This window comes from Bombus impatiens, unplaced genomic scaffold (assembly GCF_000188095.3).
Source record: "Bombus impatiens unplaced genomic scaffold, BIMP_2.2 scf_0091, whole genome shotgun sequence".
Taxonomy (NCBI): Eukaryota; Metazoa; Arthropoda; class Insecta; order Hymenoptera; family Apidae; genus Bombus; species Bombus impatiens.
This window is the reverse complement of record NT_176510.1, coordinates 843676-861282: the sequence shown is the minus strand read 5'-3', so window position 1 is coordinate 861282 and position 17607 is coordinate 843676. Positions and strand designations below refer to the sequence as shown.

General features: G+C 41.0%; 1 protein-coding gene across 6 annotated transcripts in view; it reads right to left on the bottom strand.

Annotated features, from left to right (window-relative positions):
- Nucleotides 1-17607, bottom strand: part of LOC100745810 (ETS-like protein pointed) — a 146539-nt gene that overhangs the window by 44073 nt on the left and 84859 nt on the right. Inside the window, exon 1 of one of the 6 annotated variants that reach the window (XM_033318380.1) lies at nt 15920-17545. The exons of the other annotated variants lie outside the window; for them this stretch is intronic. Coding sequence (XP_033174271.1) covers nt 15920-16025 — 106 coding nt within the window. The 5' untranslated portion in view covers nt 16026-17545. Of the gene's footprint in view, nt 1-15919; nt 17546-17607 lie in introns of those variants that run through there. 6 annotated transcript variants of the gene reach the window in all.

The window sequence follows — 17607 nt, the reverse complement described above, 5'->3', positions numbered from 1 at the left end:
AAAGTATCGACGTTGTTCGTGGTCGTTTCGAGCCAGCTATTCGCTAGAGAGCTCTCCCGATCGTCCGACGTATCCTTAAATGGCTTTGGCGAATTTGACACGCGATAGAAATAATAAATCACGAATATCGTTAATCCTTCCCTGTAAAACGGACTTATATCGTAGAATCGATGTATAATTTGTAAAAGAAGGGAACGTTTTTCAAAATTTATTCATCCTCCGATACGTAAAATTTGAGAAGATATTTAAGAGATGTACGAACGTCGAGCTAAGAAGTTAAGAAATCGAAATGTTTTACAAGATGACAAACGGATCGATCTATTTGCGTAAAATGCTAGACTTAGAGTTCACGATAAAGTCAGAGTCATGAATTACTCACGATTCTGTTACCTATCAATTTCTGACCGTCATTCGTATCACGTGTACAGCGATACGCTATTTACGATCGTACGTTCCGATATGAAAATTAAGAAATTTCCAGAAAACGTGGTCGATCAGCTCGACTTCCAAGCGAATACGACTATTAGCCTCGGACCAAACTGAAAAATTACGACGAATTACGATCTCCTTGTTTAAGAAGCAAATAAAATGTTGGCCGTAAAGAATTTTCAAAACCTTCTTCTACAGATAATCCTAAACGAATTCGTTGAAAAATCGGCACAGCCTTGTCGCGAAACACCATATCCAACAGAGGGAGCGATGGCACGGGTGCAAAGTGTATCAGCCACGATACGGAATTATTCATCGTGACGAGGGAACGTACGCGCCGTGGAACGTGTAATCGTCAGGAGGAGAAGGATTGTCCGGTTGTAAGGATCGAGAGAACGGAGAACGCCGGCACGGCTGCCGGAGAAGTCGAATTGAAAACCCACGTGCCACGGCGCAACGCTTGCCCCGTGGTTGGAATATCAATCGGACCACATTTGCAGGAACGACGCCTGTGGCTGGCTCGTTGCGAATGCCGTGTATGATCGAGCACGACGAGCTCTGCCAGTAAATGCCCGATGCCCCCTCGGATTCCGTGGATCGCGATGGAGTCGATCCTGAGGCCTCGCAGATTTATCTCCTGTCAGTACCAAGCGAATCGAAGACCTCCGTGATCGAAGAATTTTAGGTCGAATTCGTACCTTCTACAAATTTCTCCATCGAATATTTGCTTCACGCGAATCGCGTATTCGTCGTGAGAATGTTTAAACAGCGAGGTCGCCTTTCTAAAAATTTGCCTCAGTTTCGTGTGTTCCGAAAGCCGAATTTACGCTGTTGCGATTTGGTTTCATACGCCGATGAAACGAAGCAGTGGTGAATTTCGGTTAACGTTTGCTTCAGTTTGAGGGATTACACATTTTCTGGATCTGTGTGCAGCTTTTAGGGAGAAAGATTCGAAATTTGGCTTTTGCTTGGATGGGAAATATAGGAATAGGGGGATTTCTTTTTATGAGAAAATTGGAGGTTCGTTGTGTCCAGCGGTTTTTATTTGTAGAGGATCGTTTAGTCTGTGTAGAGGATGGTTGGTTTGTTCGAAAAACGAGATAACTCGCTGTTGAAAACCGTCAAGTATATTTAAAATGATAAATTAATACAGACAATAATCGCTCGTACTAACAGATTCGCCAAAGATAATGTAAATCGCTAATTAGATCGCTGATAACACGTTCATAACTAATAGATACTGAACTCCTTACGATCGTGTCCGTTTATTTATACTGGTCGGGGGAGAGCCGGAAAATTCAAATTCGTCTACGTTTGATGGATGCACATAACGGCGATATCGTTTTGCCTGGAGTTCATTTATTACTACATTATGAGTATTCTAACGATACTCCAAGGCAAAACATCAACATGATTTGAACATACATATGTACCGCTACATATTTATTGAAATTCATTTGAAATTTCACTTTTTTTATGGAATCCACTCGCTACATGTAAGTGGAAATAAAGATGAAGTTAGTAGACGAATTCGTAAATATACAGGGTGGTTGGTGACTGGTGGTACAAGCGGAAAGGGGGTGATTCTACGCGAAAAAAGAAGTCGAAAATATAAAACAAAAATCTTTTCTTTTTTTTTTAACGTTTCCATCGAGACAACAATCTACAGTGAGACGATTCCGTTATAACGAGACGCGATAAAGTGAAAGAAAATTCAAAGTCGATTTTCTCGAAAACAAAGCCTCGAATGAAAAATTTTTATTCTATATTTTCGACTTATTTTTTCGCGTAGAATCACTCCCTTTTCCCCCCCCTTCTGCTTGTATTACCAGTTACCAACCACTCTGTGTATCTGCTCTTTGCAGCAAAAACGTATCGTTGGACTATGTTCACAATACCGTGACACAGACCACTCAATTGCAAGATACCTAATTTTGACACTGGTGACTGACGCTAACTTGACAACGCTGACACTATATATTCTACGCGATAAATACCACTGTCGATACGTACCACGTAAAACACATAGTAATCGTGTCGATCACCTACAATTACACGAAAGTATCTAACCTACCTTAATTGAAGATTAATTAACTTACATAAAACATCTATACAATCTCCCACGAACGAGAAGTAAATTCTCTCAAGAATTTAGAGACCTGAAATACTTACAAGATACTCGACCAAATGAAATTCTTTTATTTTATCGTTATTAAATGTAGCTTGAATAGAGCCATTAAATACAGCTTCTTTTAATTCATTTTCGATAATTCTAGTCGAAGGAGGCTGCGTTTGGTATCTGCCACTTTCTCGTACGAAACCTTTCGAACCTATACAAGTAGCACCCCGTACGCAGGAGAGCCGCGGGCCGTAATTACGTTACAAGTGGAACATGTGGACATTACGTTTCCTTTCGTGCGACTAATCGTATCTGATGTAATGGCTGTTAGCTGGTGAGCTGGTGATCGAAACAGGCCTATAGATCGAGGATGCATCTGCCTATCTGTGGCGATCGCGATTATCGATCGCTGTTGGGACACTCTTACGTCCTCAAACGAAAGCCTATTGAGATGTGCTGCCTTGGACAGACCGATTAATCTTCGAATAATTGCTTTGCCATCGAAGCATCGACTCTCATGGTAGGGCTTTTTTTTTTTTAAATGAAATCGAGGATTTATTATCGCGGTTGTTTTAGACGTACGAACGCTTAAAGGGAATACTAGCTGGATAAAAAAAAATTAAATCGAGTACGCGAATGAATTGAAGTTAAGTAGCATTATTTCTTACGTGGTATAACACGCTACTTACGTGGTAACTTTGTCTAGACGGAGCTCTGTCTACCTCCGCATTCCTCGCGTTAACTTCTTGCACCATTAGGAACCATAGAGCCTCTGGAGAATACTTTTATAGCTGTCTAATTGCTTTTACTTTCCAGCCAATGTTCGTGACTAAGTGCTGTCCAATGACAGTCGAGATATTTACAATTATGCCGTGTGTGATCTCAAAATGTGAATAGGATAAACCTATTTGCGCGATATAGGATTTTTATTGCATATATGTACACATTACGTTGACCTGTGGTTTATATTGTACATAGTAATCGTAAGATTTTTATTACTTTCTCGTATATATTATTTTATACTTCGCCGCTATATTACCAAGAATATTACCAATTCAAACAGCTACGGCTAAAAAATAATTGGCGAATTTAAGGATGGAAATGGTGCAGGTGCAAGAATGGTTATTTCGTTTCTATGTGCTTTTTTTCTCTTATTACGGAACAAAATTCGATATCCAGACCGATATCGAAGCCAAGTTATCCGCGATGGGCATTGCTTAATCGAATGGAAATGCAAATGGCTAATGACCCGCGACCCGGCTGACACTTGACCCGGCTCGTTCAACATAAATTTGCATAGCTCGCGTTATTTGCGGCCAGAGCTCAACCCCGGGCCTAACCGATATCGTACAGTCGATAGAAAAATAATTCTTTCGATACGATAAGCTTAATTGACTTGAAGCGACACACTTCTATTCGAAAGAGTCCCTTGGACGACTTGGATTTTTGATCCCGCTGGTTTCAGACGTTAAAACGAATTTATTGCCCCTTTCAGTTTCCCTTCAGAATTTTCTACGATGGAATTAAGAGCGATTAAAGGCTGCCCGTGTAGAATGTAGGAATTAGGTTTTCAAATATGCATGAACGTGTTGTCTTGTTTTCAGTTTTGGGAACATTTAAAAGAGAAATACTCCGTTTCTAGTTTGTTATATCATAATTTTAATACAATTTTTAATCGTCGCATTGACAACCGTTCGGTGTCGTAAAAATTTTTAATTCAATCACTCACGTTTCACCCATTTTTCTACTAAAAAAAAAAGGCTCGGCTTATAGTTTGTCGTATGGCAATATAAATTTTAGTGATCGTTTCAATTTATGGGTAACACTAAAACTTTTGAAACAGACCGGACTATTCGCAACTCAAGAGCAGAATAAATTCCAGTGAACAACGAAAGAGAGTAGCACAGAATTTTTCACCGACGAAAGGTTCCTTCTGAAACGTTCACCATTCGTTGATTATCAGCGATAGAAAGTTCACTCTCGATCTGCTCCGGTTCCGTGCACTCTTTCACTTCGAAGACAAATCTAATAATCGCCTTGGTATTCTCTGGTGATCTGCATTTTTCCCTGGTAACCGTGTACAAAGCCGAAGAATCTTTTGTCACGGCGAAACGTACTGCTTTTAATTGCAAAGCGACTGTACTTCGTCATCGTGGTCGGCTCGATCGTTCGGATTTTATCGACGGAAACATTTTTAGAGGATCGTTTCAAATTCTTAGAAGATAAATACCTTACAGAATATTATTCCATATTTTTTGAACAGTTTAACGATTGGTCCCGGTAATTCGTATCTTATGCAAAGTGATCACATTACGATGTGTAAACACGAGACAGAGTATTTTAAGTAATTCCTCATTTGAATAATGTTAAATGAATAATGTAGAAATAACAATCAGGCCCTACTTAAAAGAACGTCGTTTGAAACAACCTTCATTGTCTAGCTTATAATTTAGCAATGACGCAATGTAAATGTACAGAAGTTTCCAACAAACTTTGCCAAATATGTACGTACCTACGCCAAATTTATTATTACACGTATATTAATTTCATTTATTTCTTTGCTTATTTTTAATTATTGCAAAGATAACAGCCTTTGGTACAGCTAAAGATCGATATAAATGAACAGATAATTAAGAATTTGCAAGAGAAGCGTAGTAGATGGGCGAACGAATCAACTACCAGAGGTATAGTTAGTCCTGTACAGAGATTTAAGGTTAAAAAGCTGGAGAAATTCCGAGCAGCCTACGTAGCTTTTTACAGTTTTACGGGCAGACGTAATGTCATCTATGAGTCTACGTTGTCTCAACGTGACAAAAATCCGAGAGATGCTACGAGCGGATCGTTTTGAAGAAATTAATTCCATCGTGTGGTTCTATTATACATTAGCTGCGATGATCGCAAAGAATAAAATCTTGCAAGAAAGTTTGTCTCGAATTTTTCGATTAAATTAATCTCTGTCAAAGACAAACAAGCGTTCGAATGTGTCAGAGTGAAAAAGTCGAGAACTTAAAAATTTAAAAGAACCTACGTTGCATTTCAATATATATTATGAAATAATTTCCCAGTGCCGAACAAACTAGGAAGCGCGGACCGATAAAAGCGTTTCACGTAATTGACAGAGAAAGAGAATCGAGCGTCTCTGGTTGACGTCAAATTTTCCCGGAAACGCGTGCAACGCCTGGACCATATTCTCTCTCTCTCTCTCCCTCTCTCTCTCTCTCTCTCTTCTTCCAAGCTGGAGAATTAAAAAACGATCGAGTTCCTTCGGCGCTCGCTTATGGGGTCGTAATTTTTTTCCCTTCTTCTCCACCACGTGGAACACGGCGAAGTAAGTTTGTAGATGAGTTTTAACGGACACGGGGCACGTGCTGGCAACGTCTTCTGGCTTATCCCTCTTTCCACGGCGACTCTGGAATATACTCAGCAGCCAAACAACTGCGGCAGCTGTCCTGAACAAACTACTAGCCTGTGTGTGCAGTTCGGTTCCAAAATCTTCCACTCTCTTATTTCCTCGCTACGTTACACGCATACGTGTACGACTCGAACAATTTTGTAAACTTTCGTTCTTTTTTCTTTTCTTCCTCTTTGTCTCGTTTCGAGTCTCGCTCGGACTGGTCAAGTTGCTTGAATCCAAACTGACTCGACGTCGAGTGATTTGATTAATGAGTAGAGAGATAGAAACTTGAAGATATTTCAAGTCAAGTAAATATAGAAGGTACACGTTGGTAAACCTCTGGTGTTGTTTGAATTCAAATTCGTGCTCGTACAAATCAAATTACATCCATCAAGCGATTCGAAATTAAATTGAAGCGGTAGATAGATAAATATAGAGAATTAATAATAAGTAATATACATAGAATCGATGAGTAATATAGGCAGAATTAATTGATAAAGAGCTTGCTTGACGACTGGCCTTGCATCGCAAGGATATCGAACGCATCTGGCGAAAAGTGCAACATTCTGACGAGGACGAAAACGCTTATCAGCGATACGATCCACGATATACGAGTTGAAACGGCGTGAAAAATGCCTAACTAGCCTCCATTCAACTTGACTAGTACGAACGAGACTTAATTGCGACTCTTCGAATCGTCGCTGTTCTATTTTCGTTTCTTGTTCCATCGACTTCGCCTCATTAATATTGTGTATTAATATGTATTAACGACTCATGTATTAATATTACCCAGAAAAACGTCTTGATTTAATCCGATGGGAAATTCGTGACGATTAAGATGTCAGGTCACGTGAACAAAGCAAACAAAGGTAGCAATCACTGGAAGAAAACGCTTAGTCGTGCTCTGCACGCAAGAAAACGACTGTAATTCGTTTTTATATTCGCTCCTCGTTTCTTTTTTTTTTTGTCTAGCAGTTTTCGCTCTGGACGCTGCACCGATCGTTCGTGCTTCTAATTGACACTTCCCTCTATCCGTTAATCAAGACATTAAAAACGGCACAGGTGTCGTAACTGCGATTTCTTTGCGTTTGGAAAGTTGGACAGGATCATTTTCTCCAGATAAAATTGAGTCAGACGATTGGCAAATGTAAAACTTACGAATAACGACACCTTAGCCCTTTCATAACTCTCGATGTAGCGTATACCACGATAAGTTATTAATTAAGTACGCGATAAATATACCCAGTAGTTCTCGACAAAATTGCTCTTAAATTTCAGTCCGTGAAAAATACCAGAAGAACGTTTTATCGATAGAACGCTTTTACTCTGACGAAATAGAACGATTCGTAGACATATTATCGGAACGTTGTATTTTCTCGTATTTGCTCATCGTAATGCAATTATTTCATATAGGAAAATTGGTCAATAAACATTCTGTGTCGTTGAAGAATTAACAATTGACAAGAGAAAAATTGTTCTCTTGTCTAAAACCTAAAACGATTTAACTCTAAGAGAATTAAAATTGTTGCATAAAATTTTTTACCATGGAAATACCGCTTTATATTTTTAGAAAGATCCAGTTTCGTTATATTTGATATATTACTCAATTACTTTGCGTAATTTTCTCAGCTACCTACGCTTCGTTATCTAGCGAATTATTCGACACAAAGAAGCAGGCCACGGTTAATCAAGTTGCAAACTGTCGATCGCGCTAATTAATGAGACACACGGTGCACCGTTCCAGCGTCTATTTAGCGTGCACGTGACCCTCGTACACCTGTTGCTCGGCGGCCTCGTGGAAACGTGAAACGCGTCCAATAGGGGAACTCACCCTAATTATTCCACTTACCACTGGAAAGAACGTGAATTCGAGACGAACGAGGGTTGCTGTGGTAAAAATACACTAGAACGAAATACATATGTATTTTCCTCCCCACAGAACAGCCGCAAATCTCTAGAGGTGCGGAGAACGTTCCACGCTATTCGTTATAAAAATAGCATGAACGTGTGTCCGATATTATTAGACATTGTCCTTACATAGAGAAGGATTTCAGCGGTAGAAATGTCACACTTTTTGTCGGTATTTTTTTAAAGAACAATTTGTCGCTGTTGGTAAAAAAAAAAACATAGAAAAATATTCATCTTGTTCTCGAAATCTTGTAATTTAACGCGTAAAAAGGAATAATGTTTGGAATATTTTAACCGATATTATGCGCTTCACATCGCATCGGATCGTGACAACGAGAAGAAAAAGTTCGGTATGACCTTCGGCGATTATGGCACATAGCAATGACACGCTAATGACAACATAAGGATTACATCAATTTTATGTCTACTCTAACAGAGGCAAAAATTTCGGAACAATTACGTTTATTAGTGAAAATTTATTTAATCAACGGGATAAAAGAACCTTCTTCGTTGTATGTTTATGATCACATGCACCTTCTAACTTTATTAGCGCCCACGGTGCGAATGCTCAATGCAAGATACATATTTTTCGTTGACGAAAAGTCAGTAAAACGGTAAAAAAATTGTTTCGATATTGTTGCTAAACTGTATTTCTGTGTAATTGATGTTTTGCTTCAAGTAGATTGCAGCTCCGCCACTTGGAGTCAGCGTGTTCGTTATGTCAAGTTAGAAGGATTTTAGATGAGGAGAATTGCACGAAGAAAATGAAGGTCCGTGGTTGCAGAGATTGTGGTAAGATTCCGTAATTTCCCTGTACACATCCTGTGTCGTTAAGAATATACGACACAAGTTGTATAGACTGCGGTTTCCCCGAAAGGGCTGACCAGGGCTATCCGGTAGCCAGATAAAACTTATCTATCTCGACGACGACGGTTTGTTTGCGCTTGGTACGTCGTCATTTTGTTGATAGTCTTTTCAGCCACGCCTCTCGTATGGTTAACCATCAAGAGGAACGATCGTCAGGTTTGGGAAACGAAGGAGATTCAACGAAGGATTCTTTCAAACGAGTTTGTAAATTACCGTCTTGGGAATTTGTCGTGGAACCAGAAGAGAATCGTAGTATTGTATATGTAATTCTTCACGGATCGTACTATTTCATTTTTTAAATCCTGTAGATGATAGAGATTAAACAAATTTATTCGTACGGATATTTCAAGCGTGTTTGTTTTGAAATATCGTATTTTCTCGATTTCGTTCTCTGCCAGGTATATGATTAGCGTTCAACTTCTGTAAAAGCATATGATTCATTTTCATAATTCCAGTTATCGCTACGAGCTGCTGCGAATAACGATGAATGTTAAGATAAATTACGAAAGACATAATGTTTATAATATCGCATTAGATTTCTTGACTATTTGTAACAGAGAAAACAGTCCATTTAATTCAATTCTGCAAACTTTATCACGGAAGATTGCCATCTTTGTAAAACTGTAACCACGTACTATCTGGTTTCACGAAAGATTGTACGTTTATTACAATCCCGGTTGTATGATTAGCGTTCCACTTCTCTAAAAGCAAATTTATTTACTTCCATAATTTTACGTATTGCCGGACGATGATAATTGCACGATTATAAATTGCAAAAGATCTAACGTTTATTATACCATAGCGTTCCTCTGCTATTTCTAACATCTCATTTTCCATTCATTCGTAACATTTCGATCTTAATTCAATTCTATCGACTTGCTCGCTTTGCAAACCTCTGTAAAACCACGTGTTCTTCCATTTAAGAGACATTGCACGGTAAGTACAAACCTAGTCACACGATCAGAGTGCAATTTCTCTAAAATCGAACGATTCGTTTCCATAATTCCAAGAGACGATACGAACAATGGTAATTTCCTACGACAAATTGCAAAAATTCCAACGTTTACAACACCATGTTTTCTGATCTGTAATTGTTTCGATTTTCTGCGCGAATTTTATTACGGTACAACGGAAATTATTCTCCAATTGAATTTTACAAACCTTTCCATGGGAGTTTGCCATCTTTGTGAAACCATAGCCATGTGTTATCTCGTTTAAGAGAGATTGTACGGTGGTCTGCGTCGGAACGAACCGAAAGCCAGGACCACGATATAATCCTGCGGGTAACGCGAGAGATAAAAAAAAGCAGCACGGCACGAAGGGGCAGCCCTTGGTCCGAATCGCGGCTCGATAATGACGACCATGTTAACGAGCGCTCTGGCGACATTGTTGATTATCGCGAAACCGCGTGTCTCGGCACGATAAGAACGGACAACGAGCGTGTTACGCTTAATAATTAACGTCTAATCGGCGAAAGTACGAATCCTTATGGCGTGTTATTAATGTCGTTAATGATCGGTGTCGTGCCAGTTAAATCAGTTAAATGGACGCAACTACTGGCGGAAATGCGGGAAACACTATGATTTGCGAGTCAGGATAACGACTGTGGGACAGCATCTCGATACGTCTATCTGTGGGATGAATCTATGGGAAAATCTGTAGATCTATAAATTCAACGAAGAAATTAATAGAGTTCGCACGTTTGGATGTTCTGATATTCTAAGGATATTCTTTTGGCGTAGTAAAATTTTCATGAAAATCTCCGCCATCTATACAATTATCAGGCTGCAAAATTTATTCAAATTAATTTGAACAAAGGTGTAGATGTTTTTCTATTTAAAATTCTATTCGATGCCGGTATATATAAAGGAGGCTCGACACGTTGAAATATCTTGCGATTTACGTTTAACGCCTTAGAATTTTTTATAATTTTATAGAAAATAAATTTCCTATCGAAAGGAGGCTCCTGATTTGTATCTAGCTAGGCTCTTTCGTTTTAAAATAAATGGCTAGAGATGTTCGCGTCGCAGATGGTCTCGTTTCTCGCGATTGTACTTCGTTTTCCGATTCTTAGGCGAACTTTGTCCAATACGCGTTGAAAAGCAGAATCATCCGTACGCGACTATTTTCTACAGATCTGTTTCTCTCGATTAACCAACGTCTCGCCCGTTTCTTTCTAGCCTTTAACTTTTTATCTTTTTACAATCAACATACCTCCTATCAACGATAATAGAACTGCAGTTGGGAAATGATCGGACATTTTGAAACGCGTGTTTCAACGTTGCTATCGCGCCACGAACTGAAAAGAATCGCTAATGCGCAGGTAAACTGAAACTGATGCAAATTTTATGAAGCCTAACTGTCGATGCACGCATCGCAACATATTTCAGCGAGTAGAGCGGCCTTTTAATATCCTTAAAACGAGATTCCACGGCCTATTTCTATGCGTGAAAATCGTTCTAATACCGATCCTCGCGAGCCATCGTTATTCAATTCGTCGAATTCCACGAAGTTAACTATGCGAAAAGATCAGCAGAGGGAGGAAAGTACGGGCAACAAGTGGCAGCGGCATTGTTAACCGCGGCGATTATCAAGAAACCGCGTGTTTCACCGAGATATCGTGTCCTGGCGGCGTGCGTCCCGTGATAACGTGCATGCACACCATGCCAACTTCCTGAGACGATCCGATACGTCATCGGGCGACAAATTCCAACCACGAGTATGCGCGCGTGTGTGAACGAAGCTGAAACACACAACTCCTAAAACTCTGGTACTTGCGTCCACGACGCGTTGCGACGTATGGACCAATTATCGTAGACATGTTGATTAGCCGGTTGGCTACTCTCTTCGAGCCCACTGGCAGATAAAACGGCCGATTACGCTGAATCGTTTATCGTTTCGCTGCGTTCGCTCTAAGAGCTTCGTTACCGTGGCTTTTCCACGAGAAAACTCGCCAGGCTATCGAATATTAAACGGTTCGCCAATTAGCAGCCACAAAGGGACGCCGTGCTCGAGATAAGAGCCACAGAATGACCGGCATTACGAACTTAATTATACGCATGTGTACCGTGAGAAATCATCGTTTGAACGTATCGATAGGCGAACAGGCCTGATACGAATTTATTGGCGCACGATCGATATTTTGTAGATTTTCAAATGGAAGATATCTGGTGTGTTATATATTTTTCGTAGAAAATTCCTATATCGAAATAAATAATCATTTTTTCCATTATAAAGCAGTAATTTTATTTATCTCGATATAAATTATTATTCTTAATGCAAGTTTTTGTTTTCCTGCCGCGTATGTAGTTGGCTAGTTTGTATAGTTTGCAATGGAGATCTAAATTTGGACAGGATCGATAAGCAATAGAACGACGGGTCGATCGATCCAGAATTGGTTCGAACGATCGATTTTATTGACCGACTTTGACGCAGTCGAACGGAGATTATTAATAGAAAGCTGCTCGACGAATGATATATTGTTCTATGATTTCATACGCAGGTATGTCGCTCGTGGCGAAAATCTCCCGTCACTCGTTTTTATTCCAGATTCTGTCCAACTCCTTTCCTCCTTCCTTCGTATAGTTTCTAGTTTCGTCAAACTGAAAATCACACGAGTACTTGTATCAAAATAAATTCTAGCCAGCGCTATTGTACTTTTATATTTCCATTTTATCTTCCGTCGTAACGAGTGTCTAAAACGTCCAAAAATTGTATCGTTAAACGTCTATGCGATACATTCTTTCTACAGTTTTGTTTTATTTCCTTGTAAGCGAATACTAAAAATTTACGACGATAATTTTCTTGCTGCGAAAAGCAGCACCGAGTCGAAAACGATTCGAAAGAATGTGAGAGGGTTAAACAAGGGCTACCAGTTTCTCGAAATGATCGATCGAAATGTGCATTGGTATCACGGCAATTGGTATCGAAACGGACCATTACTTTCTCATTTCGCGGCGTTATTAATTCACGAGGTCGCCGCCGGTTTTCGTCTCGACTGGCTGTAATCTACCACAGGGAAATTACACGCGGAATATTTTTCAAAGTCCCTCTCCGCCGGTTGCACTCCGTGAATCACGATAAAACAACGATACGTACGTACAGGCCCCGTTTCTTTCTCCCTTCTTTTTTGCCACAGTTCTCGTTATCCGCGACCGATCGCACGCGTTCGTGATCGAAACGAGATCACGACCAATCGGATCGTTCGCCACGACGCAAATTGCCTCGACCGAAACCGCAATTAGCGCAAAATGTTTCGTGTACTGTTAAACGAACAACTGACTGTAATATTGTTAGGCGGAGAAACGAATTTTTATTAACGACTCAACGATTGTTTTATCGGTGAAAGGACAAATAGGGATAAAATGACTTACGAATCGACGAATATTTTTATATAATGAATCACTTGCGATATTTAAAAAGAAAGAAAACAACGTATATTTTCAGACGAATGTAGCTACGCGTTTCTCTGTATTTGAGATAATAGGAAATTCCTGTTTCAGCGACCGATTCGAAAATATAATTTATAGATGCATTCGTCAAGATCAGTTAAGAAGTTGATTATTTTCTATTTCTTTGAACATCTGGTGTTAAGTTTCAAATTGTTCGTAATTATACGAAATCGTCATGCCTCTGCACATGGAAATATTTATTCGTAACGATATTCATCGTAGCTTTGAAATCATCTCGGATCGAAAATGTTAATGAAACAAAACTAATTGCAGATGAATTCTGTTCATATCTCGACGATAATCGATATCTGTCCAAATCCTCTCAGGAAATCCACACGAAAATGAAGTAAATAAATGAGAGATTAGATGCGAGATTTGATTTCGCTTCGTTTGGAAACGTAGAAAAGCCCGAACTCGATCTGCTATAAACGAAGATACGAATAGATAAAAATACGTGACTCGTGTGACTCGGTACAACTTCAAAGGCGAGTCGATGGAAAGGAGGAGCGAGATCCACTCGAATCCGTCTTCGGTTCTCGGTGATATCTACATGAACAAAACGGATCAAGCCATTCGCTGGAACCGGTTGCCAGGAAGCAGCAGCATCGCCGGATAGCTTCTTCGCTCGAGATATCCCCTACTTAGAGGCGAAGCAGCCTCGACTTGCGTTCGCCAACGAGCACGCGTGTACAACGGGTGTAATCCACCCGTGAGATTTATCATTAAGCCGCGCGTTTCAGTAGATGTACATCGAGTACGAGTTTCGAGTAGAAGATAACCGTGTACGCATCGCTATTGCGCTTAAATGCAACGTAAAAAGTATTATAATTCGATCTCGGTTGCATCGTTTTTGTCGATAATTCTTTCAGAGACATAAGATTAACGTTAACCTTAGCAGGCTCGGTCACAAAGACCGGTTTCGATATTTAATTAAAAATTGTACATTCCTTGTTATTTCCTACGATCGTCCAACTTTATGTAAATTCTTCTGTTATCCGATTAATCAATTTCTCGATATTTCTTGATAGACAAATTTACATAAAGTTGGACGAACAAAAGAAGTAACGACGAACGCGTAGTTTTAAATTAAATATCGAAACCGGTCATTTGTCCGGCCGGGCCTGGTAAGGTTGGTGTTAAAGAGGTGATTTATATGGCAGATCGATATTATCGATTTAGGATCAGAATTGTACTTTTCAAGCAGTTGAGAAGTGCTAATATATTACGTTGCTGGATGTTAACGCCGGATAACGTTTGGTCCAAGAAGCACTGCGAAAGATATAAAACGCAATGCCTTAAACATTGGCATTAAAATTCCAATTACGTATCTATCTTGTTTCGCGTTAATCAAAATCTTTTCGGATAGACGTAAGTGAAAAATAAAAGACAATTATCTTTTCCCGATCTCAATAAATCTATCTCCGAAGAGATTAATGAACGTGTACGATGCAAACTCAACGAGTCAGTTTCTAATCAAAGAGTAAAACGCTAAATTACATATTTAATTAAACACTCTGATAGCAAAATCGTTGCCTGAAGTGCTCGACTTCGTGCCCGAGATTAAATTTTGTATCGAGTTTCTGTGACGAAACGTGAAGAGATCTTGTTAATTGGAAGCCGCTATTTCCCTAATATCTAGTTGCAGAAGAGAAATGGCCCGTGCTCGCAGAGCAAGAGGAAGCGTGTCAGGGTCAAGGGTCGGCCACTTCTGGAACAAGACTCCCTTCCCCACGAAAGAGAGTCCCTCCAACTGCAGGAAGTGCATATGCGACCGGGACGCAGGTTGCACTGCTACGGTCTCCACATCTGTTACAATCTGTCCGAGCCTAAGTCACGTTCGCGCGCCTAACTATTCGTCACGTTAATCCGTCGCGAGTCTGAATGATTACGAGACGACTGGTCTGACTGTCAGGGTTAACTTTCAACGGGGAGAAGCGTGCCACGGAGCTTTACTGTGAATCGACGCGTCTTGGTTCGAGTTTCTTCATTCATAAATTTGGTAATCGCGTGATTCTTGAATTCATCGTTTTTAAATCGTAGATAAATACGTACAATTGAACGTAGCAAAGTACATTTTTATTTCTACGTGCGCAGTTTAAAGATAATCTATAGATATTCAGGTTTATCGACACCTAGATACTGTCGCGCGATAATTTGTCAAGCAAAATTTCGAAAATCTCATTAACGATATTAGTTCAACCGACTTTACTGTTAATCAACGAATCCAACGAATTGCATTCTTCACTTTGAAATTGTAGATAAAACGTACGTAGAAAATAAGAAAAACTAACTAGGTTTCCTCGCACAATAATTTGCCAAATAACAGTTTGTACAATTTCGTCAAGGAAACTACATGAACAAAGTATCGCGTGGTATTGCGTCGACAGCATAACAAGAAATATCGATCATCGACGACATTTCCAAAAGAAAATGCAATATTACGTTACAAAGATACATAGTACATTAATAACATCAGTGCATCGTATGTACTACATGAACCAAAATAGAAATACTATATACATAAAAATGACAAAATCCCCAAAGTAAAACATAGTACACTACGTCCCAAAAATCCTGAAAAAAAAATACTCCGTATGATAAAAAAACCGTAGTACTACCTCGGTACGTAATGGTAGGAAAAGAAGGTAAAAAATATCTTTCATAACCGCAGGAATGGAAAAGAAGCCATAAACGCGAGAAGTTGCACGCTGAAAGAAGGACGTGGACGGTCGCGTTTGCTCGGTTCCATACCTCTGGGCCTGGCGAAGGACTTCATGGCCTTGATTCCCATTCCGGCATAAGCGTCGCCGCCGTAGTCAACGTACATGAGTGCTGTCCTCCCGTGCTCACTGTACATACACGAATTCCCGGATCACTGTCATTCACTTTGCGTCTTTTGTATTTCCCTGTGGCGTGTATCGCGCGCGAACGCGCCTCTATTACATCACTTGGATGGAAAGTAACACAACAAGTAGGGGGTTGAACTGAACTCGTCTCGGTCGTGGTACGATCGTCGGTTCCATCGAGGCAAACGTTCGCTGCTCGTCGATCGAACGATCGAACTTCGATCGGTCACGGCATCGCGAACAATAATTGCGAAAAGGGAGTCGATGGCGGAATCGAAAGTTCTCTTTTAGCCCATGCTAGATCCTCAAGGTGTCGGCGGTTCGAGTGGTCGATGACGCGAGCTGTCAATGGAGCATCAGTGGTCTGACAGAAGCGGAGCTTGCCGTTACGAACTTCTCTTACACTATTTTACACACTATAACGAAATGCTGGTTCGCGAATGAAAACTTTCATCGAATTTTCAAACAACGATCAACGTTTAAAAATGATCGTTCTCGAGTATCGTCTGGTGCTGTGTGACGCAGCAGAGTCGAAAGAAAGTCTTCACGATCGGAAAATCTTCGACTTGCTGTCAACTTTAGACGTTATCGAACATTGTCGATAAGCAAAGGCACGGTTTCGAGAAGCACGAGACCGCGAGCCATGGCAGGTCTCTCTGTAAAGACGGCAGGTGAGCAGCTCGGCGAAGAAACTGGTCGAACTCGGCTACGACTGGCAGGAACGACGAAGAGAAACACACGAGGCGACTCCTCGCGTCTTGCAAGCCGGTCCGCGCGTAGTGTCCAGCATGTGTTTGCTATCAATTCATAACCGCGACCCACCGGGCTATTTCCGAATACCTGCTTGCGCAACCATGACTGGTGAAAGAAGAGGGGGGACACCGGAGCGGAAGCAGAGGAGGCTCGACCGCGGGGACCTGGCTCCGAAAATACGCGAGGAGAGCTTCCAGTTCGCGACGTCCTCGCGAGCCGTGCCACGATTTTCCGATCCTTGGAATCGGGCCGTAGCTCGTTTCGATCCGCTCTCTCACTGGCGCCTTGCCGATCGTGCGCACACACGTGGAACTCGACGAAGACACACAAACGAACGAAACGACAAACGACGATATACGTATGGCAACATAGAAGAACACCACTGTGATCGGATATAATACGAGAGTCCCTCGAGAGTGAAGATATTTTTCGGATGATCTAGATGGAAGATCGGGCGCGATCTTGGTGGTGGAAGAGCGGTTCGTTGGTTCGTCAGGCCGAAGCGCCACCGTCGAGCACGTACGACCGCGTTCCGCAGGTAAGTGCGTACGCAAGGAGAGAGAGACGCAGGGCAGGAACCCAGAAGAAGAAGAGGTAGCGTAGAAGAGAGAGGAGGTAGAGGAAGAAGTTCGAGCGAGCGAGCCAGCTGGACGAAGAGGACATGGAAGAAGAGGTGGAGGAGAATGAGGAGAAGGAGGAAAAGGAGGAGGATAGAATCGCGTATGGTGGAGGGAAGAACAGAAGAGGCGAAGAGACACGGTCGTGAGGGCAGAGAGGGGATCGAGAGAGTTTATTCGAGGCAACGGGCCGTGGGGGACGTGGCGGCGGAGCCGACGGCGG